Raw genomic sequence first — 26,690 nt, forward strand, 5'->3', positions numbered from 1 at the left:
CCCATGCCCTTGCCTTCCAGCAGCTGAACAGAAAACAAAAATGCATAAGTTGGACTTCATGAAAACTAAAAATTCGGCTCATCAATCGACTGAGAAAGTGAAAAACCCACCCATTGAATGGGAGAAAATATTGGCAAATCATAGATTCGATATGTGTGTGATATCCAGCCTATATAAAAGCTATATCAAAAACAATACAAGGGCTTCGCTGGTGGCGCCGTGGTTGAGAGTCCGCCTGCCGATGCAGGGGACGCGGGTTCGTGCCCTGGTCCGGGAAGATCCCACATGCCGCGGAGCGGCTGGGCCCGTGAGCCATGGCCGCTGAGCCTGCGCGTCCGGAGCCTGTGCTCCGAAACGGGAGAGGCCGCAACAGTGAGAGGCCCGCGTACCGCAAAAAAAAAAAAAAAAAAGGAAAAACAAACAAACAAACAAAAAACAATTCAAGAACAAAAAGGCAAACAGTGCAATTTTTCCAAACGGCCAAAGGAATAAAAAGATTCTCCAAATGACCAATACGTTCATGAATAAAATGAACGACGTCATTACTCGCTCCATAAATGTAAATCAAAACATGATGAGATATTTCTTCACACCCACCAGCGGGCTCGAATTTTTTTTAAGGAAAATAATGTCGACAAGGATCTGGAGAAATTGGAACCCTCATACATTGCTGGTGGGAATGTAAAATGGTGCTGCCAGTGTGGAAAACATCTGGCATTTCCTCCGAAATTTAAAATTAGAAACTAACATTTGACCCAGAAATTTCAGTTCTAGGTACATGCCCGAGAAAACTGAAATCAATGATCGAAAAAAAATAAAATAAAAATAAAAAGGAAAAGTATAGCAACGTTCATAGCAGCATTGTAAGAGCCAAAAAGTGGAAACAACCCAAACGTCCATCCACTGCTAACTGGATGGAGACAAGCTGGCGCATCCGCGCAATGGAATGTTATTCAGACAAAAAGGAACTGATATGATACACGCTCCATGGATGATGCTTGAGAACGTTTAGTGAGAGAAGCCGGACAGAAAAGGCCACTGTTTTGTAACATTCCACGTGTATGAAGTATCCACTATAGGCAGATCCAGAGACATGGAGAGCAGATCAGTGGTTGCCAGGGGCTGGGGAGGGGAGTGTGGGGAGTGACTACTTCATGGGTACCAGGCTTCTCTTTGGGGTGATGAAAACATCAGATGGATGGAATTAGGTAGTGGTGATGTTTGTAGAACATCGTGAATGTTCTCAAAGCCAACTATTGTATGTTTTAAACTGGCTAAAATGGTGAATATTATTTTATCTGATTTTTCCACAATAAAAAATAATGCATTTAGGGACTTTGCTGATGGTGCAGTGGCTAAGAATCTGCCTGCCAATGCAGGGGACACAGGTTTGAGCCCTGCTCTGGGAAGATCCCACATGTCGCAGAGCAACAAAGCCCGTGTGCTACAACTACTGAGCCTGCGCTCTAGAGCCCACGCACCACAGCTACCGTAGCCCGGGCGCCTAGAGCCCATGCTCCACAACAAGAGAAGCCACCACAGTGAGAAGCCTGTGCACCGCAACGAAGAGTAACCCCACTCGTAACAGCTAGAGAAAGCCCACGTGCAGCAATGAAGACCCAATGCAGCCAAAAATAAATTAAAAAAAAAAAACTAACCTTCTCTGAAAGCCACTGGGGAGGGGAGTTCAGGTCGTTTGAGTACGAACTACTCATTCTCCCTGCTTGGTGCCCTGCAATAAATGCTGTACTCTCCTTCACCACATCTTGGTATCAGTAGATTGGCTTTGCTATGCAGACCCAAGCTTGGTTTGGTAACAGAGTGTTGGTGGTTCTGTGTGGGTGTCTGGGGCATAACAGATGAGTAAGGGTCTTAGGTAACTGTTGGAAGCAGTTCACCCATTCATTCATTCACTCCTTCATTCATTCACTCAACAAACACAGAGTGAGCATCTGGTCTGTGATGAGTCTGGAGGCAAAGAGGAGACACAGCCAACTCTATTCATGTCCTGATGCTCCCCCCCACCCCCGGGGAGACACAGACAAATCTACAAGCATCTGGTGGAGACCCTGAAGATGGAAACACGGGCTGGGGCAGCAGGGTTACAGGCTTTGTCAGCACGTTGCTTTGGACACAAGTGATCAACTGGACATGGCCTGGACTCTGAGGGGACAAGAAGGAAGGTTCTCAGCTCTTGGACCCTGCTGTGGGCCCAGGGTCAATGAAGAGGCCAGATCGCCAAGGGGGTAGATCAGGGGAGGGGGGCTCTTCTCACCTCTTCCCTCATCCTCGCTGCTCATGGGACACCTGGCATTTCACAGTGCCCTCAGCTGGCCTTCAGGTCTTGCTTTATTTCTCACCTCCCTTCGTCCTGGGCTGACACTCTGTCATCCTGCCACTCCTGCTGGAGGCCACACCTGCGCTCACAATTGACCCCCGGTTCCCGCGAGAGGATCTGATGGGCTCGTTTGAATAATCCCACCGCTGATTGGGAACTTGTCTTAGTCAGCTCAGCTTCTGTCACAAAATGCCAACCAGGTGACTTGAACAAACACATTTATTTCTCACGGTTCTGGAAGCTGGCAAGTCCGAGATCGCAGTGTCAACAAATTTGGTTCCTAGTGAGAACTCCCTTCTTAGCTTACAGATAACTGCCTTCCTGCTGTGTCTTCACAAGGTCTTTCCTCATAGCATGCATGTGGCAGGGAGTGTGGCGGGGAGAGAGAGATTGCTCTTTCTCTTCCTCTTCTTATAAGGCCATCAATCTTAGGACTCCACCCTTATGCATTTATTGAATCTCAATGATCTTGGAAAAGCACTCTCTGAATAAGTCAATGCTGGGGAGTTAAGGCTTCAACATATGAATCTGCAGGGGACAACATCCAGTCTGTAGCATTCAGGTTCCATGGGGTCCCCACATTCCGTCTTGTCCTCTTCATAGGAAATTCCATACCTGTCACATGCAAAGAAAGCAAGCCACATTAGTAATTATGTTCTGCCTCTCCTCTCTCCACTGGAAAGAAGTATGTCCCATTCGCCATCATCCTGGTTTCCATGATGCTGAAAGCACAGCTATGTTTCCCAGGGTCCCCCAAGGAGTTGGAATCACCCCCTGAATCCCAACCTGCAGTATTTAGTCCAGGTGGGTTGTGGCCACAGGTACATCCTTACCAGGCTTGTCCCTCTTCTGGAACCAGTAGCCACAGGCAGGTGTGGATTCATTCCAGCCATCCCGAGGGTAGGAGATGGTGCAGGACACAGGGATGCACAAGCCCTCCTGTATCATCAAGGACTTATTCACTTCCAGCTGGAAATCCAGATGCTCAGCCTGAGGCCCTGGGGGTGAAAGGCTTGACCTCAGCCCCCCGCCCCCATCCTACTTACTCATTCCCAGATGGTAGGGGCAGCTCCAGCTCTGGAATGGGAAGGGCCAAGCCCTTTTCTGGCGTCTATGTTCCCTCTTTCAAGGAACCAAGAGCGCTAAGACCAAGAGGAAGTCCTGAAAACAAGTGTGTGGGGGGGGGAGGGGGAGAGAGGGAGGGGCAGGGCGAGAGAGAGAGAGAGAGAGAGAGAGAGAGAGAGAGAGAGAGAGAGAGAGAGAGAGAGAGAGAGAGAGAGAGAGAGGAGAGAGATTGTGTGTGTTTGCAGAAGAGGAGTCTTAGACCTGCTCTCATCAGACCTAGGCTGTCTTGGGAGATGGTCCTCACTTACTCATTTTTCAGAGAGACACTGCAGTCCAGAGAGGGCAACGGACAACCCAAGATACTTGGAAAGGCAAGATCTGCTCCCCCCGTCTCCTGGCTGCCTCTCCACGTCCTGTCCTTTGGAACCTGCTTTGCATACCAGGGACCCAGGCACTCCCGGGCAGGCATCAGAGAGTCACTACTTTTCATCATGCTGGCATATTATTCCTGCTGGGGATTAGTTCTGGAGTGGCCCGAGTTGGCTTTAAAGGCAGAAGAGTGTGGAAGAACCCCAAGTGAGCTGAGGGAGGAAAATTTTCACTCCTTCGTGTAATTAGCAATACAGAGTGAACACATTCAGTGCACCAGGGGCTGGGACTAAGACCTGGCCTCAACGCTCACTGTTTAGTGGGATGCGTCATAGGCAATTCCAGCATTTCAGTGATAGGAGCTGGAACAGGGGAAGAGCAGAGCCCTCGCTCTTCTAGGTTTTCCCCTGAATCACCACACACCTGATCCCAACATCTGTTTGTTTTAAAAGGTGGGGGTGGGCGGGTCATTACTACCATCCGGTGGCCACAACCTGAACTTCTGCTTCTGTAATTTCCCACGTGAAGAGGTGGTCCAAACAGCAGCTCACTACAGGTTTCTACGAAAGAATGCTTGAGTACATGGGTGAAGGCTGTTCCTCTCCGCCTAATTCAAAGTGCAAAGCTGCTCTGGAACTTGCATCCCACATCAATCTTTTTTTTTAACGGAGGCTCTTGCTCTGGGCAGCACCTCCTTTACTCAAGGTTAACACGTGCGACTGTTTCTCTTGCTTTTCACATGCTCTGAGCACCTTGTACGCGTGTGCCCGGAGATGCCTGATTCACACAGACTACTGTTTATTCTGTGGTGGGAAGAGCAAATTGTGTCTGGTATGAAGGCAGGACCTAGGTTTGTATCAGTGTGCAGTAAGGTTCTGTTACAAAATTTCCTGTGTAGCGGCCGCGAAAAGCCCTCCTCTCTCTCTGCAGAGGTTCCTGGAATGCTACTTTTTACCAACCTCCCATCTAGTGCAGAGAAGCCAGAACAGAATCTACCGTGAAACCGCAGTTCACCAAACGAGGATGAGGGAGGGCATTCTTGCCTGTTTGAGACCACCCTCCTTTGGGAATTTTCAGAGGCAGAAATCAGGTTGTGGCCATCAGATGGCAGTAACAATTCCTCAATTTCTAGTCTTAATTAAACCCAACAGCTATTGGAATCAGGTGACAGGTTATCTGAGACTTGTATGATTAGCCAGATGTAGTCCAGTTATGGTTGAAGCATGTTAGGGTGAGCATCTAGTGTCAATTAATTACTGTTCTAAATTATTTACCTACAGCAGATCCTCTGAGCCTTAGGAAAACCTGCCGAGGTCAGTAGTAATGATCCACTTACCAGTGATGAGGTTCAGAGATGTCAACACATTTTCTTTCTTTTTTTGTTTTAAACTGCGTATTGAGATATAATTTATATATGAATTTATATATCATATAATTATATATGATATCATTTATATATGATATAATTTATAAACATGGGACACATTTAATGTATACAATTTGATGAGTTCGGACATATGCATTTACCTGTGAAACAATGACCACAACCAAAATAAGAGAAATACTCATCACCTCCCAGAGTTTACCTGTGCACAGTACCGGTAACTACAGGCGCTACGTTGTACAGCAGATCTCTAGAACTCATTCATCTTGCATAACTGAAACTTTATATCCCCATTTCCTCTCCCTCAAACCCCTGACAACCACCACTCCATTCTCTGCTTCTCTGAATTTGCCTATTTTCGATACTTCCTAGAAGTGGAATCAGGAAGCATTTGTCTTTCTGTGACTGACTTATTCCACTTAGCATAATGCCTTACAAGAAATGCTTGAGAGAGTTCTTCAAGTTGAAACGAAAGGATGGTAAAGAACGACATGAAAGCATACGGGAGCATAAAACTCACCAGTAAAGGCAGATAAAGAGAGAAATACAGAATACCGTAACAGGGCAATGGTGGTGTGTAAATCACTTTGAATTTGAGTCTGAAAGTAAAAGACACAATTATTAAGGATAACTGTAGTATCCACTATTTGTTAATGGATACATAAGATCAGAAGATATAAGTTGCCACACGAAGAACGTGAAGTGTTGGGGGTGAAATCGTAGCGTTTGGTTATGGGATTAAAGTTAAACTGTTGTCAACTTATAATAGACTGTTACCACATGGTGATATTTCATGACCCCGCTTTCTAGAGAGGAGATCCAGCTCTTGCTTGGAGACAAGATTTGAATCTCATCTTCCTGTCTGTAGAGCAGGGGTGCCCAACCCCCGGGCTGTGGACCGTACGGTCCTCGGCCTGTTAGGAGCTGGGCCGCACAGCAGGAGGTGAGTGGAGGGCGAGCGAGTGAGCCAAGCTTCATCTGCTGCTTCCCACTGCTCCCCATTTCTCGCATTACCGCCTGAACCATCCCCCCTCCCTGCGCCTGTCCATGGAAAAATTACCTTCCACGAAACCGGTCCCTGGTGCCAAAAAGGTTAGGAACTGCTGCTCTAGAGCATCTGGGGTTTTTTTGTTTTTCTGTTTTTTAAATTGAAGTATAGGTGACTTACCATGTTGTGCTAGTTTCAGGTGTACAACAAAGAGATTCAGATTTATATATTCTTTTCCTTTATAGATTATTACAAAATACTGAGTAGAGTTCCCTGTGCTATACTGTAGGTCCTTGTTGGTTATCTATTTTATATATAGTAGTGTGTCTATGTTAATCTCAGACTCCCAATTAATCCCTCTCTCCTCCACCCCCACCCTTTTCCCTTTGGTAACCATAAGTGTGTTTTCTGTGTTTGTGGGTCTGTTTCTGTTTTTAACAGTATACTCCAAATCCCCAACCTGCCTCCCACCCCACAAAAATATATATAGTGAGGGATAAAATGTGGATTGGAGTTAAGTATTGAGTCGTCCACCAGGTCTGGGGCTCCTGTCTTATATGTCTCTGCCTCCTGAGTCCCTTTTATTTTTTTTTATTCAGGACATAGTTTGACCTGGCTTTAGATGTGGCTGGATTTCAGGGTGCATATGATGGAAGGGCCTCTCTCTCTCCTCGCTTTTTTGGTGTTGTTGTTGATTTGATTCAGCCTGGTTTTTGCTCTCAGATTCATACAGGTAGGAGCTGTGATGCCCACTTTGCAAATGAAGACACTGATGCCTGCAGAGGTTAGGTAAGTTTCCTTTAGAAACTGGAGTCTGGGCACATCTCACTGTCTCATGAGGTCCTGACCCTTGCAGCTGCGCATCTAGCTCAACGTTCCCTGGGGAACGTTGGTAGCGCGCCCTCTGCTGCTCATCCAGGGAATTACCGGGATCACTGCACAGGTTTCCACTGCCCTGATCATCTTTTTTTTTTTTTTTTGGCAGCGCTGTGCTTAGTTCCCCCGCCGGGGATTGAACCCACCACGGCAGTGAAAGCACTGAGTCTTAACCACTGGACCTCCAGGGAACACCTCAACTTTTTCAATCCATATTTTTTCACTATCAACTTCTTCCTGATGCCTAGTTCCCACCCTATCACTCAGGGGCTAATCTATCTCAAGATTTATAGTCTCATTACATAGGTATGATAAATAGGAAATAATAATATTATTATTACTGTTATTATTAACAGTGCTATTGTTTTTAAAAAATTTTATTTATTTATTTTTGGCTGCGTTGTGTCTTCGTTGCTGCACGCGGGCTTTCTCTAGTTGTGGCGGGCAGGGGCTACTCTTCGTTGCGGTGCGCGGGCTTCTCATTGCGGTGGCTTCTCTTGTAGCTTTAGGCATGCGGGCTCAGTAGTTGTAGCTCGCGGGCTCTAGAGCGCAGGCTCAGTAGTTGTGACGCACGGGCTGAGTTGCTCCGCGTCATGTGGGTATCTTCCGGGACCAGGGCTCAAACCCGTGTCCCCTGCATTGGCAGGCAGATTCTTAACCACTGCGCCACCAGGGAAGCCCCGCTACTGTTAATCTTAAACTTATTACTATTTTCCCATTCCACTCCCTTCTTCTCTGGAAGCTGATAGGGGACCCTGCCACTTACCCTCTCCATCCAATGCTTACTGTACCCCCATGAGGATGTAGACCAAGAACGGGATTGCCGCGTTTCACAACTCCATGGCCCCCCCTGGTGGTCGGATGCACTTGGGGTGATGGGGTTTGCCCAGGCAGGTCCACAAGGATGGGGGCTGGGGGTTATTAGGTCTCCACCTTGTTTAGAGTTCCACAAAGATTCCAGGTTAATATTCCTTGTGCTCTCCAGGCCTGATACATAGGTGGGAGTGGAAGCTTATTAACGTCCGTGCTGGCTGCACCGGGCAGGACTTTGCCGTGGGCGGGGCTGTGACGTTTTGCTCTTCCGATAAGAAAGAACAAAGCTGCTCCCCTGGCTGCCCCCTGCTCCCAGGTGAGCACTGGGGCTGGCTAAGGGGAGCTATACCTGGTATTAGCATGTGTTTCCGGAGGGAATCAATTCCGCAACATCGGTCAGACTTCTCTGATTCCGGATGTTCAGGGGCTGATGATGTAGGAAACCTCACGCTCCTGACTAGGGATCAGACAAGTTGCTCCAAGTGAGGGAATCCAGGATGGAATGGGCCAGGGCCAGCTCCGGCATCTGCTTGAAGGCAGGAGAGTGAGTCTCTGGAGGCTGGGAGGTGTTGCAAGCCTGCAATCACCTCCCGAGGGTCTCACTGCATTAAACTCTCAGGTTCGTGCGATGAACCGGAACTGGACTCTGAATGAAACCGGTTCTATCTATCTTGGACCAGTCATCGCTGATCACGTACAGTCTGAATAAAAGGGAGGGACATTTCTCTGCAATAACTTGGCACAAAACTCTATCTGATGGGGCAGCTCCATGTCGGATGTCGCCAAAGAGGTCCGGTCAGAAGCTCTCTGTGAGAGAGGTTGCTGGTCTCCTCCTATTATCCCCCACTTCTCTTTAGTAATAAAGACCCCCCTCCCCACCCACCCCCACAATGGACACTTGTTCTTTCCCGCCCCTTTTGTATGTAACATTCAAGATGACCCAGGGGCAGAATTCTGATAGCATCACAACGTGTGGGAGTTTGGTGAAACTCAACGTGAATCAAGGTAAGTGTGTTCCAGCAGGATAGGTGTTAGCTCTTCTCTAAATGTTTGATAGAATTCGCCTGTGAAGCCATCTGGTGGCATGGATATATATACACTAGCAAAGGTAAGGTAGATAGCTAGTGGGAAGCAGCCGCATAGCACAGGGAGATCAGCTCGGTGCTTTGTGACCACCTAGAGGGGTGGGATAGGAAGGGTGGGAGGGAGGGAGATGCAAGAGGGAAGAGATACGGGGACATATGTGTATGTATAACTGATTCACTTTGTTATAAAGCAGAAACTAACACACCATTGTAAAGCAATTATACTCCAATAAAGATGTTAAAAACATAACTAATGTAGAAGAAAATAAAAAGGTAAGCGTGTTCTAAGACTGAGAAAGTGGGGGGTGGCGGTGGTGACAATGCCCCCCAGAAAGGCTATGCTTTTCATCCAAATCAGAACTTGCTTTGGACGCAGAAAGAAGGCAATGACATTGTAAGAAACACAAAAGACTGAAGAATTCAATTACATCCTTTCTTATCACATTAGTTCCCTGCATTAGCCAACAGCTTATACTGAAAATGATGACCTAGGAGGAAATGGAAGGATACGGCCCCAGAGTTCTTTCTCCTTCTCATCCTTCCTTACCCATCAGGAATCTGAGGGCAGAGCACGTGGGCAGAATGTACCTGTATCAGGAAGTGAAATAAAAACACTGAGGTAACAGGGAATGTTATGAACCTACTGTTTCCCCCCAACTAAATTCGTATGTTGAAGTCCTAACCCCCCAGTCAGGACCTTTAGAGACATAATTAAATAAAAATGAGGTCATTAGAGTGGGTCCTAGTCCAATCTGCCTGGTGCCCATATAAGAAGAGGAGATGAGGGCACTGACACACCAAGAGGCAAGACCCTATGAAGACAGCAAGAAGACCGCCACGCACAAGTGAAGGAGAGACGGTGCCTCAGAAGGCACCAACCCTGCAGACGCCTTGATCTTGGACTTCTAGCCTCCAGAACCGTGAGGAAATAAAGGTCTGTTGTTTAAACCACCCGGTCCGTGGTACTATGTTACGGCAGGCTGAGAAGACTAACACAAAACCTTATTGTATAATGAGTGCAGATTTCCAGTTTCGGAAGATGAAAAAGGTTTGGAGAGTGATGGTGGTGACGGTTGCACGACGATGTGAATGCACTCAAAGCCACGGCACTGTGTACTACTTAAAAATGGTTAAAAGAGTCCATTTTATGCTCTGTAGACTTTGCCACACACACACAAATTTGAATTAGTGCAGTGCGGTGTTTCCACTCTTCTGTTAAGAACAAAATACATACACATGTACCACTGACAAATTAGGAATCGTGCAAACTCCAGGATTTCATAGACGAGTTAAATGTTCTTGTACTCAAAACTGGCATTGCACAATAGAAAGACGAATGGTAAACTAATGCTAATAGTTTAAATTTTAATTTTTCCTAGAGCGACATTAAATAGCAAATATAAATCGCCACGACGAGTCAAGAGAAGCACAGCAGGGGCTTCCCTGGTGGCGCAGTGGTTGAGAATCCGCCTGCCGATGCAGGGGACATGGGTTCGTGCCCCGTTCTGGGAAGATCCCACATGCCGCGGAGCGGCTGGGCCCATGAGCCATGGCCACTGAGCCTGTGCGTCCGGAGCCTGTGCTCCGCAACGGGAGAGGCCACAACAGTGAGAGGCCCGCATACCGCAAAAAAAAAAAAAAAAAAAAGGAAAAGAAAAACAAGAGAAGATGGTTAGAGGTGCGGCCCTGAGAGAAGCCTCAGGCTTGGGTCCAGCTACTCCCTCTGAGCCCCCACCTGCCTTACCCCGACCCCCATCTCAGGAGTGTCTCTTCCCAGCCCTACCCAGGGACCTCTAAGGCCTTCCCCTGTGACCGCTCCTGGATCCTCTTCATTATCCACCATATACAAGGAGACCAGGTTACACATGTAATTCTATTTCATTCTTCCTCTCTCTATCCTAAAAAAGGTATTTTCCATCGTCCCTCCTCCTGTCATCGCTGATGTCCAGGGAGCAGTTGGTCTGGGGGTCCCCAAGGAGGAGGATTCAGCTCCGAGTTTCCTCCTGTAGTTTCTGATTTGGATTGTTTGTGGCCACTGGAGCCTCCCAGTCTGTATCTTGGAACCAGTAGCCATGAACTGGGGTAGAGTCAGTCTAGCATCTCCTGGGATAGTAGAAGGAGCAGGGCACATGGACACACAGGCCCTCCTGCACCGTCACCAGCCCCTGCACTTGCAGCATGTAATCCTTCCTGGACTCCCTCTGGCCCTCGGCCCCCTCCGTCTACCAGAACAGGGCCACCAGCAGCAGCAGAAGCACATCTGGGGGTGACAGTGCCAGGGTCCCCCAGGGAAAGTCTGTTTCTCAGGGTTCGTCTTTCAGGAACTAAATGTTGCAAGATTTAGAGGAGCCCCAGCAGGAAAATGTGAGTGAGGTCAGAACATTGAGCCTCCTCAGAGGAGGAACTTCACAGCCAGAGACTGTTGGCACCAGGAGAGCCCTTAGAGATCAACCACGCACCACCCCACGTCCACTCCTGGGGACACTGGACCAGGGAAGGTGAGAGACTTGCCCAAATCCACACCCCATGCTGGGCCTGAGCTCCATTTCCTGCCTCCCTGTCAATGCCCTTCCCCTCAGGGGTCATTTTCTGCAAAGTGAAAGTTGGTCCCTTCTGGCCAGACCCCTTGAGTCACAGGGTGTAATTTGTGGAGGTCGGTCCAGCCAGGGTGGGACGTAGGGACATGGGAGGTGGAGGGGACCTCTCCCAGTGTCCATGTGATGGGCATCCCCTCTCTGCTCATGATGTCACACACCAGGCCTAGACGCTGTCCTTTGAGTCACCGTCCAGTGGGGAGACAATAGATGTCCTGGCACCTGGAGCTGTGATGGGGGATGCACAGGGGTGTAGGGTGTCGCTGTCCCCACAAGGTTGGAAGTTGAGTGTCAGGAGGACTGAGTAGAGGGGAATCTCGGGCAGTGGAGTTGAGGATTCTGTGTATTAACACACATGGAAGACTTGGAGGGGAGGTGGGCTTTCAGGATGCCTGGGAAACAGAGCATGGTTCTCTGTACGGATTTCGAAAGGGATGGAAACTAGCCCATGTGTTGTGGCTGTCCAGGTGCCAGGATTATTTCTTCACTGCTGGTGTGTCTCATGACCACACTTCTCTTTGTTACTCCAGAGTGTGGTGGGGGTCTGTCAGCCTCTGGGGCTTTGCCCGCGCAGGTTCTGCCCCCAGAAGTACAGGTGTGCAGGAGACCTGGAGCGAGGAACACCAGCCTGGCAGTCGCCCACCCTCGGGGATGGTAAGGATTTCATGCGAGAAGAGACATGCACCGAACTGACAGAAGATTATTTTTAACTGTGTGGCTGGGGGCTGGGAGGAAGTGGTTGGAAGGCATGGCAAGCGGTGACTCCTCAGAGCCATGCTGGGTTTTTTTGAAATATTATTGGGGAAAGATATAAGACAACTTACCGATTCAACACAAAACGAACACCCTCCAAGAAACAGAACACTGCCAGGCCCCAGGATCTCTCTCTTGTTTCTCCTCCCCATTCCCACACTTCACTCCTTCAATAAGCCCCTAGCCTCACTTTAATGCTATTTGGTTCCTTGCTTTTCTCTGTAGTTTTAACATCCGAGCATGCTGTCTTCAGTACTATGGCTTTGCACTTGTTTTTCTTAAGACCTGGTATAAAGAGAGAGAACTGCCATCTGTTTTCTTCCATTCAGCTTCATGAATCTGCCCGTCCTATATCATCCCCTTCCTGGAACCATTACCCATAACACGGGGTAGCGTCGGTGCTGGGATAATTGAGAAGGGAAGGTGCGGGGTCTAAGCACGCAGGACACACGCACGCCATCAGCAACTCCTGCATTTTCAGCTGGTATCTCATCCTGCAGCCCCATCCCCCTCCTCGTCCTGGCCAACTCACTCTCTCCTAGCAGGGGTAGTTACAGCATCTCTGTGCTCAGAGGCGCGGGGCTATGCCCAAACTATTTCCCATGGTCCTCAATTTGCAAAGAAAAGCAGAATAATTGGAGGAGAGACACAGGGAAGCCACAGAGGATCTAACAGTGTGTGAAAGAGGAACTTATGACCACAGGACATCAGAGCTAGGAGGACTTTTAGCCCCAGTTATTCAATTCGCAGAAGAAGACACTGAGGTTCAGAGTGGGCAAGTGGATTGTCCAAATCACACAGGAGCCCTGTCTCATGCACCATGGACTGCACAGGGACACACTTCATCAATCTTTGCCCAGGGTTCATTGGCTGGGTGATAAGAAGTGTATGTTAATATGAGAAGGAAGAATTGTCTACTCTTACAGTGAGGCGAGGGAAGAACTTTCAGTCACTCATCCACCATCCACACTGTGCCTTTAGGTTTCTAGTAAAGATTCAGCTCTTGCTCTTGAGGAAAGCAGCATCTGATTGGGGGGACAGGTTACGTGACAATTTCAGTGCCATAGGGAAAATGCCTGTGATGGGAGAAACAAAGGCAGGTGATGGGTGGGGCTGTTGTTCTTCTGGACTAGAAGGTGAGTTCTCAGAGAGGAATAGGCCAGGTAGACATAGTAGGGACTTTCAGGCACTCACAGGGTATGTGAATTCTGCAGATGGTCCTGGACTCTCAGGTACTATGTTCTCCATCCCACTTACTCTCCCACTGTGCTGGGGATCCTTCACCAGCAACCAAGTTCTGTGCTCTGTTCGGGACCACCCCCACCTCTGCCCCAGCAGGGGTCGGGCCTCTGCCCAAGACTTGCTCCTAGGGATGCCGGAGATCCCTGGGAAAAGGCGATGCCGCTGTCCGTGGTGCTGATTCAGAGTCGAGTGCTGACTCGGGATGTCTGCAGCTCTGGGGCAGAGGAGGGGGAGCTGATCACAAAGAACAGGGACCCTAGGTCTGTATTCAGGAGGGTCAATATGTCAGATGTGCTGGAAAGGGTCCAGGTCTGCCTGCGAGGAAGCGCTCAGGGGAAAGGAAGACCTCTGTTTCTCCTCCTTGACCTTCTGGCAACCCTCAGGAATGTCCTATGGACATTCAATAACATAGGCTGTCGACACCGGTCCAAGCTCAGGGAAGGTGAAAGTTTTGTGCTACCCTTTTACAGATATGGTCTCATTTCATTTTCTGAACACCCCTGACAGAAAGGGGTAATCCCCCAACAGAGAGAGGGTGCAGCTGACAGACGGAGGAGTAGCTGTAGGTACTAGTCTCCAAAGACCACTCCAAACAATCCTACCCCTGCCTTATGCAAACATGGTCATCCTTTTATTACATAATGGAATTTATTATGTCTTCCTCTCGAATCTGGATTGGGCCCGTGACTGCTTTTCCCAATAAAATGTGGAGGACAAAACGTCCTGAGATTTGTATGACTCAGATATTAAGAAGGCCTGGCAGCTTCTGCTCCTGTCTCATGGATCCCTGGGTATCTGTGTAAGCAGTCCAGGGAACTCTGATGGAAAGAGATGCTACACAGGGAAACCCTGAGGGGTTAGACCTTCAGCCCCAGCCCCAGCCACAGTTTCAACATGACTGCCTGAAAGAGCTCAAGGCAAAACTAGAAGTGAAACTGCCCACCTGGTCTCTGGCCAATTCATAGCACCATGAGATAGCATTAAATGATTGTTGGGGCCATTGAGTTTTAGGGTGGTTTGCTGTGCAGCAATACATAACCGAACTAGCAGCCCACACGAATTATAGCTAATAGGGGAAAAGGGAAATTGGAGGCTTACTCACCACCAATTTTCTCACGTACTGTAAGTACGTAGGTAGGTACATACGTATTTATTTATTTGCTGCAATGCACGGCTTGCGGGATCTTAGTTCCATGACCAGAGATGGAACACGGGCCATGGCAGTGAAAGCACCGAGTCCTAACTACGGGACCGCCAGGGAAGTCCCCCACATACTGTATTTAAAGGATGACTTTTAAATGGTAACTTGAAGCCTTCAGTGAAGATAACCTGTGGCGTCTTTGTCAGGCTGGTGAGCTCCAAGCAACAGGGTGGCGCTGCCCGTGGTGCTGAAATAGAGCCAGGTCCTGAGCTCAAAAATCGCCCAGCTCCAGGAGGGGTCTGATCCCTCAAGCATGGGATCCAAGACTCAGGCCAGGAAGGAAGCCATATAACCTGGAGTGGTGAAAAGATAAGGTCTTCTTAACAGAAAAGGATTGGGGGACAAGAAGACCCTCTTATCAGTGGGCTGGGGTTCTCTTATTTTTCTCTCTGCTTCCTAGTTCATCCTCAGGGATGCTTCTGCATGTCTGCCTGTCCTAATTGCTTAAGGGAATAAAGGACAGTGAGTCTACAGGAAAGACCATGGGGCCTAAGGTTGAGGACACTAATGGGGACCAGAGAGAGAAGGATTACAGGAGAGTTTCGGACCTTATGTAGAGAGATTGAGAAATGAACTGATAGGAACTCATCGGGGAGGGACCGTCAGTTTCAGCAAGTAATTATAATAATAGTGAGAAGTATTCATAATCCTCATTAACTATTATATTTCAGGAAAAATGTTAAACTATGTTTTCTCATAAGACCTTACTAGGTATGATTTGTACTTATTAAATAGAATGTTTAGATCTAGGTTTTGGAGGGACCAGCTGACTTTCCCTCATTCTTGAATGTTGATTGAACATCTACTCTATGCAAAGCACCATCCCACACATGAGGTTAAATGGTGTCACGGTATGGTCTATAACATCATCAACACCAGGTCCAGCTTCCCAGAGCCAACGACATTTGATTACCCCCTTGGTAGACTTCCTTCTTTTTTTTTCTGGGCATTTGTTTTCTCTATTATATGTCCTATTGGAAGTATGATTTTATGTTGTTCTGTTTTATTTTTCTGGGCAATTACCTAGTCTTCTAAATTCAATTCTCACTTAAAAAAAAAATATATATATATATATATATTTAGTTAGTTAGTTGCACCAGGTCTTAGATGTGGCAGGCAGGCTCCTTAGTTGTGGCATGCAAACTCTAATTTGAGGCACGCATGTGGGATCTAGTTTCCTGACCAGGGATCAAACCCCGGCCCCCTGCATTGGGAGTGCAAAGTCTTAAACACTGCACCACCAGGGAAGTCCCCTCACTGTTTTTTTTTAAAAAAGAGGAAATGTGCTATATTTAATAAAACTTTCAAATGAGGTTGGGCATTTATTTTGCTTCCACTTTATCTTGAGTGAAAGTGCTTTTCTTTTCTTTTTTTTTTTGGCTGTGCCGCGCAGTATGTGGGATCTCAGTTCCTCGACCAGGGATCGAACCTGTGCCTCCTGCAGTGGAAGCCCAGAGTCTTAGCCTCTGGATCTCCAAGGGAAGTGCCCCAAAATGCTTTAAATTCACCACCTCTGGAGATTCATTTTACCAGTTCTTTCTAATTTGGCAACTGGAATAAACTTTCTAGAGCACAAACCACTCTTTGTAGGTGTTGTTAATTCAATTTGACTTCACATAAGCCCTTTAAGGCAGGTATTGCTATTATCATCCCCATTCTACAGATGAGCAAACTAAGACAGTGCATGTAAAGTGCTAAGCACACTGTCTAATAACCTCTGCTTGAAGTTTTTCCCGTGATGCCCTGGCTAGCAGTGATTGAGGCTCAGCTTCCAGAGCTCCTAACACCGACGTCAAGCTTTGTCACCTGTATTAACTATGACTCTCTCACCCCCACCAGGCAGCGGGCTAAGAGGACTGTGACTTCGCTTGTGTCACCAGAACCTAGCACAGGGCCAGCCTGGCACAAGGAGACCTCAGGAAATGACCATTCAACAGAAGAACCAACGAGCCAGTGATGACAAGAACTGGCCCATGATGACCCTTGATGGTGACTTCATGGAGGCCATCTTATCTTACACTAAGGCATCATGGCTCCCCTGTCATGAGGAAAGCATGGCCTCCACAGTGCCTGTCAAGCCACTCGTGACATCACTCACCACAGACCCGCACACCCTGGGGCTGTGCACCTCTGTCTTGGGATCCCTGAGGCTCTGGTCCCTTCATCGTGAGGACCTTTGAGCATCAGTTTTGGGGGATCTGGTTTGGGGACCCTGGGTCTCAGTTTCTGAGGCCCAGGATCTCTGGTCTTCTGCGTCTAAGAGATCTGAATCTTTGGTCTTCTTTGGCCCCCAGATTTCAGTTTTGAGGGCCTTGGGGGTGAACCCTCCAGGTCTCTGGGCTTTGGTTGGGGAGAGTTGTCTCTGGAGTCCTGGTTCTCTCGGCTGCTTGAAGTCTCAGGGGTCTGGGTCTCTGGGTCACTGGAACTCCGAGTCTCTATGACACGGGGCCTAGGGACTAGTGAGTTTCAGGGATCTGAGTCTTTGGAACCCTCAGTCTCAGAAGTCGGAGGCTCTAGGGCTGATGCACGCGCAGAGACGTCAGCTTACACACACACTGCTCCCTCTCCCCACCCTACGCGTCCACACGCACCATTACCACCCCTGCAGGCAATGCCTAGATCCATTCCGAACCCCCACCTTCAGGCTCTCTGCGCTGCGCATGCGCTGTCTCCTTTTACACCCACGACCAAACCCCGCACTCCCACCTTCAATTCCCACCCGCAACCCCACCTCAAAGGGTAAAAATAATATGCTCTATAATCCCTCTAAAAGCCTATAATAATCCCACTAAAGCAGATCATCCGAATACAGCCATTTCGCCTTTTAAGCGTCCTGCATGGTAACAGATTACTACCACAGCAAACAGTACACACCCCACGTCCCTTGTCCGTGCGCAGGCGCAGACGGAAACAAGGCAGTGCATTTTGGGAGTGGTAGGCAGAGCGAAACAAGGGGCAGCAGGGACTGCTGGGAGTTGAAGGCCGAGGGCCCAGTAACCACAGGCGCTTCAGGTGGAGCTGTTGCATGGGGTTCTGGGAGTCGTAGGCAAGACCGCCCCCAAGGCCTTGTGGTAGTCGTAGTCTCTGGAGCCACTTCCGCGCCGGAGTTCCGCGTGTTCGGCAGTTTGGACCATCCAGCACCGCGTTCTACTCAGGTATTTCCTCACCAGCTGGTCGGCTCGTGAGCGCCCGCTCTTTGTTGCGGTGCCGTGTGAGGGTTGAGGGTCTCTCTGGGGGTGAAGCCACTCGCCTTTGATTTCCCAACGCTTGTATCGCAGAGGCCTTCTGACCGGGATCCCCACTTTGGGCACTGCGGTCCGGCCTGTCTCTTGCTCGCCCATCCCCTCCCCCAGGCTGGAATTCGACCATTTCCCTGCCCCCGCTTCCAACTGGGTACGTCCGGGAGGTCCCTACTCTGTCCTGGAACCTCTGTTTTGATAGAATGATGTTACACACTCTCCGTCCTTCCGACAAAGCTGCGATTCGGAGGCATCCCTGGGGGTCTGGGTCTCGTCTTCCGGGCGCATTTATTATTCCCTCAGCCTACAGATCTTTCCTGAGCACCGACCCTGTGCCAAATCCCGTGCGAGGCAGGAGAAGTCAGTGGTGGCCGAAGCAGACCCTGTCCCTGCCGTTAGTGAGCTCATAGTACAACGGGGGAGACAGGCCTGTCACCACGAAGGATACCGTCATGATCCGGTTGGGGTGGGGGCATACATGGGGCTCTGCGAGCCCAAAGGAGGCGCCTGACCCATCCTGGGGTCTATAACGTCTTCGAGGGGGAGATGCATAACAGACACTTCAAATCTGACATGTCCAAATGGAATTCTGGTCAGCTCCCCTCTGACTAAATGGTCCCATCATCCTCCCAGGTGCTCAGGCCCAAACCTCCAACTCATCCTTTTCTCTTTCCTCATGACCACATCCTCCACCCCAATCCAAGTTCTGTGCAAGTCCCGTGGACCCTACCTTCAAAATAGATACAAAATCCCACCTCTTCTTGTCATCTCCACTGCCAGCACCCCAGTCCAGGCCACCATCATCTCACTGACTATTGCCATAGCCTCTTCCCTGGCCTCGCTGCCTCTGATCCTGCCTGCCACGGCCTGTTCCCCACACAGCAGCCAAAGGGAAACTTTTAAAACCCAAGTCAGATCGTATCCCTTCTTCACGCAAAACCCTCCCATGGCTCCCATCTCTCTCTGAATAAGATTAAAACTGTATCATGACTTATGAGCCTCTGACAGTCTGCACAGACTCATCGCCTGCCAGGGTCTTCCTCACTCAGGAGGTAGACCCCTAGGACCGAGTGACCATAGATTTAGGGGGAGAAGAGAGATGAGTCCAGGGTGACTTTATGTCTTGTCCTGGGGAGGAGCTGGAAGTGGCAGTCCTCTCAGGAGACAGGGAACAGCTGGGCAAGCACAGGTTTCTCCCTGTGGGGAGCAGGGTTGCTGGTCAGTTTGGGCGCCTAGGATCCCAGAGGACCAGCGGGGATCCTCAGGGGGGCATCTGGAGGACCAGCCCGATGGACGTCATTATTCAGAGTCACCCACAAGGAAAATGAGCTGGGCAGGACCTGAGAACCATAGAGAGCTCTCCAAACGAGACTGGAGGCTGAGCAGGAAGCAGACCAGGAGAGCGAGGGAGAATCAAGTCAAAGCCGGGGGTGGGATAGGGTGTGTGTGTGGGGGAAGATTTCAAGAGGGCGTTGCTCAGCTGTGACGGATGTGCCGAATGGTCATGGCCAATGGGTCCTGAGGGCTGCTTGCTGGGCCCAGTGACAAGGAAGAGTACTCTGGGCAGAGGGAAGAGCAGTGCTAACACTTTCCTGGGTAGGTGTTTCCTGGGGTGTTGGAGAGTAGAGGCCAGAGTGGCTGAAGGAGAGTGGAATGTGAGGTCAGAGAAAAAGGGAGCCTCATCAGACGTAAGCTTTTACGAAAGTGAGATGAGATGCATGGGAGAATGTAGAGGAGATACTGGGCAGGATCCCACTGGCTGTTTTGTGGAGAATTGTGTGTGTAGAGGAGGGGAGGGTGGGGCGGGGAGACCAAGGAGGAGCCTCCTGCAGTAAGAGCGACATGGCTCAGCTCAGACTAGGGTCGCAGTTGTGGAGATGCTAAGGAGCGTTGAGCTTCTGTTTTGAAGCTACAAACAGGATTTGCTCCATTCTGGTTGGGCATCTGGGGTTTGAGGTCTGAGGAGGATGCCCCAGGTGCATCTTCAGTGGCGCATTTGGAGGAAAGGCTGGGACTTGCCATTGCAGTTGGGAGTCACCCACAGGGAGAGTGAGAAGCAAGAGCAGTCGTGGGTCCTGGACCACAAGGCTCCTGCCCTGAGTAGCTGGAGGGATGGAGCTGCCCTTTACCGCAAGAGAAGCAGGTTTGGGAAGGGGAATCAGGAGTCTAGGTTTTGAGATGCCTGTCAGACGTCTGGGTTACACTGGTCCTTAATTGGTGTTACAGGCAGTAAACATACAAGTCACATAAAATGATTCCACACATTGTGGTAAATCCTGGAAACAGGGTGGCCTGCTCAGGGGCTACTGCACTAGTTCAGCCTGGAGATGATGGTGGCTTGGGGAGGAGGGACTCAGTCTGGTGGGTTTTCATGGGTTCCCCAAGCAGGTGGGCCCGAGGAGAGAGGGTTGGAATTTTTGGCTGGGTGGGGACGGATGAGGTGGGGGGAACAGAAATGAGTTAAAACTGGGCTGATCCAAGTCTTGGTAAGGCCACAGAAGCTTTCGGGAGATTCTGAGACCACAGCAATCCTGGAGGCCCACAGCCCGCCCTCCCCTCGCCCCCAAAACAGAAGAAGCCACAGTCGATCTCCTTGGAGGTACGACCCATGCTGCCTCTGTGTCTCCCTGGAGGAGATGACTGCCCTGCCTTTCAGAGGATACAATTGGGACCAATGCCTAGAGACAGTATCCCACCCCCACCAAAGTGAAATCCAGTTGGTCTTTTCTGTCCATCCCCCTTCCCCTAACAGAGCTGCAGTTCCCTGGACTCCCTCTGTTCTTAGATCACTGCCCCTCCCAAGCTCTCTGAACAGCCCTGGGAGCCCAGGTCAGTGATAAGCACCCTGTCTTTCCGACCAGGGTTGTAAAAGGGCTGGCCTCCCTGGAGACTGTGAAACTGGCCCTAATAGGCACCTCCATCCCTCCAAACAGAATCCGACCTAATTCTGGGTGTAACTTGCCTGTCTCTCCCTCTCCCCTCCACCTCTCCCAACCAGCTCCTTCTCTTCTTGGTGTGTAATGGGTGTAATCCAAGAAGTCTTCCTGGAGGCACTAAGCTTTCTTAAACTGGAATACAGTTGACCCTTGAACAACATGAGTTTGAACTGCGCTGGTCCCCTAATACTCTGATTTTTTTTCCCCAATAAATACATACAGTACTACACCATCCGCGGTTTGGTTGAATCCGCGGATGCGGAACCAGAAAGGCCGACTGTAAAGTTATGCGGATTTCGGCTGCGTCCCTGGCCCCCGTGTTGTTCAAGGGTCAACTGTATACGTATAACCCTCCCTTACTCTGGAAAAGGCCTACTCGGCCTGCATTATTCCTGGCAGAGACACTACGCAAGCAGCCTCTCTGTAGGCAGACTCCTGCAATCCGGAATCCACGTGTAACCCGCCTCCCCTCTCCACCCATCCAGGAGAAGCCGACCCTCCCGTCTCGCCAGGACCCCGCGATGCCCGCCCCGCGGTGCGCCTCCTGCCACAAGGCGCGAGCCGCCCTCCGCCGTCCGCGCTCGGGCCAGGCGCTGTGCACCACCTGCTTCTGCGCCTCCTTCGAGGCCGAGGTGCTGCACACGGTGGTCGCGGGCCGCCTGCTGCCGCCCGGCGCCGTGGTGGCCGTGGGCGCCTCGGGCGGCAAGGACTCCACTGTGCTGGCGCACGTGCTGCGCGAGCTGGCCCCGCGCCTGGGCATCTCGCTGCACCTCGTGGCCGTGGACGAGGGCATCGGCGGCTACCGGGACGCGGCGCTGGCGGCCGTGCGGCGGCAAGCAGCACGCTGGGAGCTCCCGCTCACCGTCGTGGCCTACGCAGAGCTCTTCGGGGGCTGGACGATGGATGCCGTGGCCCGCAGCACGGCCGGCTCCGGCCGCAGCCGCTCCTGTTGCACCTTCTGCGGGGTGCTGCGACGCCGGGCGCTAGAGGAAGGGGCGCGCCGCGTGGGAGCCACGCACGTCGTGACGGGTGAGCGCAGGCGCGGCACAGAGGGGCGCGGTGGGAGGAACGGGCGCATGCGCGGGCGAGGGGCGGACACTGTAAGTCCACTGAGGCGCATGCCCCAGAGGTCGTAAAGGAGACTGCGTATATCCTAATTGGAGACGCTAAAAAAGGAGGAGGGGCTGTGCATGCACACTGAAGGTTCATAGTATGTGCGTGTCCTTAGGTTGGGCATCGTAAGCTTTTGAGTCACTGCCATCATCTTTGTACACACACGCTGGCAAATAGAGGGGTGGTAGGGTACTCTCTAGGGGCTAGGGCTGTGGTTCTCTGCGCTTATTTTTTTATGACATTGTGTCCCTTGTCACAAAAGGAGGGGTATGAAGGGGCATCTCCCATCAGAAGCATCTAGTCTGAACGCAACTGTGTCCTTTTCTCTATTCGCTTCTCCTCTTTGATAACACTTTCTCTGTACCAATCATTACTTAAACAAATAATTGTTGACCATTTATTGTGTGCCAGATGCAAGCTATATAGCCTAGAACAAACTACCTAACCTTGGTTTCCTCTTTTATATAACGGGGATATTAATACTATCTAGGACCTAGAGTTACTGGGAATTGGATGAATTATGGGAATTACGTATGACGCACTTAGACAAGACACTGAGAAACGGTAAACATATAAATGTTTGCCGTTATGATGATGCACAACACAGTCTCTGCTCCTGTCCGTTTCTCACATACGTAATTATAACCTGATTATAATTATTTCCTGTGCCACTAAGGAAAATGACACAGGAGGACCTAGTGAAGGGAGAAACATGGGGATTAAGGAAGTGTTTCCTGAGTGAGCAGAGACCTGAAGCCGAGTGGGTAACTAGGTGAAGGACAAAAAGGGGGTGGGAGAGGTTCTGAGCAGAGGAAACAGCTTATGCAAAGGCCTTGAGGAGGGAAAGTATGGCCGACTTGAGAAGCCGTAAGACCGGTGTTTTACTATAGACCCAAGTATAAGATGACAAGTTGCAGAATAAGCAGAGATTCAGCTTCAAATTTATGGTGACTGTTGTGTAACTATGCACTTACTTTCTCCCTGGTCCTTCTAAATACCATAATCTGCATTCCCAGAGGCACTTGTGTCAACAGCCCACTTGAGCATCTCCATCAAATGCCATTTTGATGTCTGTGCGGTCTGAAGTACACTTCACTAGACTGAAATTATATCTGTAGCGTAAAGCAGTGTTACTCACTACCTGAAAGGGCACCGAGCACAGAGCCTGGTTTGCAATAAGAGGGGGGCAAATGAGGGCATCCCAAGTTGCTCCACGGGAGCCTGGTGTGTTCCCCTCTCCTTTCTCGCGGGGTTCACCCGCAGCCTCCCCCGGCCGCCCCACGGTACCGCGGGGTCTCCTCCCGCGGACCCGCCGGCCCCCGCGCCCCCTCCTCACCGGCTCGCGTCTCTCCCCCAGGACACAACGCCGACGACATGGCGGAGACGGTGCTCATGAACTTCCTGCGGGGCGACGCGGGCCGGCTGGCGCGCGGCGGGGGCCTGGGCTCTCCGGGCGAGGGGGGCGCCCTGCCGCGCTGCCGCCCGCTGCAGCTGGCCTCGCAGAAGGAGGTGGTGCTGTACGCGCACTTCCGCCGCCTGGACTACTTCTCCGAGGAGTGCGTGTACGCGCCCGAGGCCTTCCGCGGCCACGCGCGCGACCTGCTCAAGCTGCTGGAGGCGGCGCGGCCGTCGGCGGTGCTGGACCTCGTGCACTCGGCCGAGCGCCTGGCGCTGGCCCCGGCCGCGCGGCCCCCGCCCCCCGGCGCCTGCTCCCGCTGCGGGGCGCTGGCCAGCCGCGCGCTCTGCCAGGCCTGCGCCCTCCTGGAAGGCCTGAACCGCGGCCGGCCCCGCCTGGCCATCGGCAAGGGCCGCCGGGGGCTGGACGAGGAGGGGTCGCCGCGGGAGCCACAGCCGTCCGGACCCCCGACTTCGGAGCCCATCCCCGGCTTCTAGAGACTCCAGTTCTCCGCTGGGATCCGACGACGTGGGAGTGCGGGGCCGCCTGTAAATGACACTGTGAAGGAACCCGAGTTACCTTAGCCCGGGCTTCGGTGTGAGGTTGGGAAGGGGTCGGAACCTCTTACCTGTGGTCCTGCAGAAGCTGGGGCTCTGGGCTCCTGGGGCTGCGGAGGACTCCTGGGTGTCTGGGGGACCCCTGGGCCTCAGAGAGGAGAGAGCTGTACAACTTTGCATTCCTGAGCGAGTGGGAATTAGGGGGCCGCTTGCCTGTACCTCTGTGGGGCTCTGGGCGTGCTCAGATAGTCCTGACCCTTCTTGAGCGCCTACTGTGTGCCTCATGTTTCATGTTTGCCTGCAGTGGGATAAGCAAAGCCATGTAACGTGATGGGCACGTCAGTTACAGCAATCGTGATGCTTCTGTGTGAGCGCTGTGTACAGGGCAGGCGCTGGATCATCTCATTTCATCCTCACCACGATCTCATTGGCTGTAGCCTGAGCCCCATAACTGGCCTGAGGTCACCTCGCTGGAGCCCCAACTGGGGGCTCACACCCAGGTCTGCCTGGGGCTCCTCAAGACGGTGTATTTAGCCCTTACCCCCACTCTCCCCACCCACCACCACCTGAGTCTCTGTGTGATGGGTGGGGAGCCGCTGGGTGAGCTCCCCAGACCTCAGATTTCTGGAGGCAGAGCTGGGTGAACCTGGGTCAGTGACTTAACCTCTCTGGTCTTCCATTTCCTCCTCTGAGAATGGAATCAAAGCCTCCTAGCAAAGCACTGTTGTGAGTATTTGATAATGGTGTCCAACTTCGTTGTTCACATTAAAGTTCGGCCCCCCCGGGGGCTCTGGGTTGCAGGGTTGCCTCCCTGCCGGTGCAGACAGGTGTGAGGCTCAGAAACTTCCTGCCTGACCCCTGGGGAGACTTGGTGTCCTCGGTCCCACCTCCGAGCTGTGCTGGGCTGGTTCCTTGTCAGGAGTGCCCTCCTTTCCCATCTTCCAGCTCACATCCTCCAGGGGCCTCCTGGAAGCATCCCTGATTCTCTCCTCCCACCCTGCCCAGCCCAGGACATTAGGACTCTCCCAAACCCCAGCCCTTGGGTCCTGTCCTCCAGCCATCCACACTCTTTGGGGCTCGCTTTTCCTAATTAGATTGGGCTGGAAGGCAGGGACCAAAGGCCCCACCTCCTCCGTGAGTTAACTGAGCATCAGGATAATTATTCATTCGACAGACGTTTATTGAGCACCTCATCTGTGGCCCATGTGCCAAGTGCTAGGAATACTGCAGTGAGCAAAAGACAAAAAGCCCCTGCCCCCGTGAAGTTCACAATCTGGGAGAAACAGACAATAAGTCAATAAAAATAAAATTTCAGATAGTGATTAATGCAACAAAAATAAAGCAGGATAAAGAGGGAGGGAGACAGCAAGAGCCAGTGTCCATAGGGGTCAGGGCAAGGCCTCTTTGAGGAGGTGGCATTTGAGCTGAGACCTGAATAAAGCAAAGGAGTGAATTATAAGGCCATCTTGGGGGAGAGCTTTCCAGGCAGAGGGAACTGCCGATGCAAAAGCCCAGAGGTGGGAATAAAGTTGGTAAGTCCAGGGAACAGCAAGGAAGTGTGGTCAGGGCAGAGTGGGCAGGGAGAAGAAGAGCAAGAGTTGAGATCAGGTGGTAGCCAGGGCTGGTCCTGCGACGTCTCGCAGAGGCAGGAGCCCATCTCCGTTTTCTAAAAATCCCTGCAGCTGCGGTGGAGAGAACGGGCTCTAGGGGGCGCAAGATGATCACGGTCAATTGGAATGATTCTAGTGCACCAGGCACTGCGGAACGCTCCTTCCTTGCGTTTTGATCCCCAATTTTACAAAGGGTAAATTTTTGACTCAGAGGGGTGAAGTGACTTTCCCAAGGTCACACAGCAGCAAATCAGTGAAGGAGCTAGGACTTTTGAACCTTTTTGCTATGCCGCCTGCTGGAAGCAAGAGGACCTGGGCCCTTGTTGCAGGTCGGCCACTGATTGACCCTGTGGTTTGGGGCAAGGGACTTTTCTGTAACCGAGTTTCTCCCGTCACACCTTCACACCTTCACACCAGGAGGTGGGTGGTTGGTTAGATTTCTGTTGTGGTTTAGAGTAGCACTATCCAATAGGAATATAATGCGAGCCATATGTGTAATTTCAAAATTACAAGTAGCCATATTTTTAAGGGGGGGAGGGGAAAATTTAATAATGTATTTTATTTGACCCACTATATCCAAAATATTACTATTTTAACATGTAATCAATATTTTAAAACCTTGAGGATGGGACTTCCTGGTGGCTCAGTGGTTAAGAATCCGCCTGCCAAGGCAGGGGACACGGTTTTATCCCTGGTCTGGGAAGATCCCACATGCCGCGGAGCAACTAAGTCTGTGTGCCACAACTACTGAACCTGCGCTCTAGAGCCTCCGAACTACAGCTACTGAAGCCCACGCGCCTAGAACCGGTGCTCCGCAACAAGAGAAGCCACAGAAATGAGAAGCCTGCGCACCACAAGGCAGAGTAGACCAGAGAAAGCCCGCGCCTAGCAACGAAGACCCCGCACAGCCAAAAGTAAATAAATTAATTAAAACCTTGAGGGTGTTTTACGTTTTTTTGGTACTAAATTTTCAAAATCCGGTGTGTATGTTACACTTAACAACCCGTCTCTATTCAGATTCAACCACGGTTCTGTGGCAAACGTGACAAGAGGGCCTCGAGTGGGAGCTGGGGAAAAGGCTGTTCTCAGCTCCAACCACAAGGGGGTCACTGACCGCACCTTGCATTGGGT

At 50.9% G+C, this 26,690-nt stretch overlaps 1 protein-coding gene, 1 long non-coding RNA gene and 1 pseudogene across 2 annotated transcripts; 1 reads left to right on the forward strand and 2 right to left on the reverse strand.

Moving 5' to 3' along the window:
- Window positions 1-2,570: 2,570 nt before the first annotated feature.
- On the reverse strand, window positions 2,571-23,441 carry LOC132416453 (uncharacterized). Its single transcript, XR_011246314.1, has 3 exons — window positions 23,333-23,441; window positions 3,172-3,336; window positions 2,571-2,953 (listed from the first exon to the last, which is right to left on the reverse strand). It is a non-coding gene; the product is annotated as an uncharacterized lncRNA (long non-coding RNA).
- LOC132416878 (sialic acid-binding Ig-like lectin 7) lies at window positions 8,291-18,401 on the reverse strand (annotated as a pseudogene).
- LOC132416410 (cytoplasmic tRNA 2-thiolation protein 1-like) lies at window positions 17,821-26,491 on the forward strand. Its single transcript, XM_059999776.1, has 3 exons — window positions 17,821-17,863; window positions 21,369-21,912; window positions 23,354-26,491. The coding sequence occupies exons 2-3, from the start codon at window positions 21,405-21,407 to the stop codon at window positions 23,887-23,889; spliced, it is 1,044 nt and encodes a 347-aa protein (XP_059855759.1). The 5' UTR covers window positions 17,821-17,863; window positions 21,369-21,404; the 3' UTR covers window positions 23,890-26,491.
- Window positions 26,492-26,690: the final 199 nt, after the last annotated feature.

This window comes from Delphinus delphis, chromosome 20, assembly GCF_949987515.2.
Source record: "Delphinus delphis chromosome 20, mDelDel1.2, whole genome shotgun sequence".
Classification (NCBI taxonomy): Eukaryota; Metazoa; Chordata; class Mammalia; order Artiodactyla; family Delphinidae; genus Delphinus; species Delphinus delphis.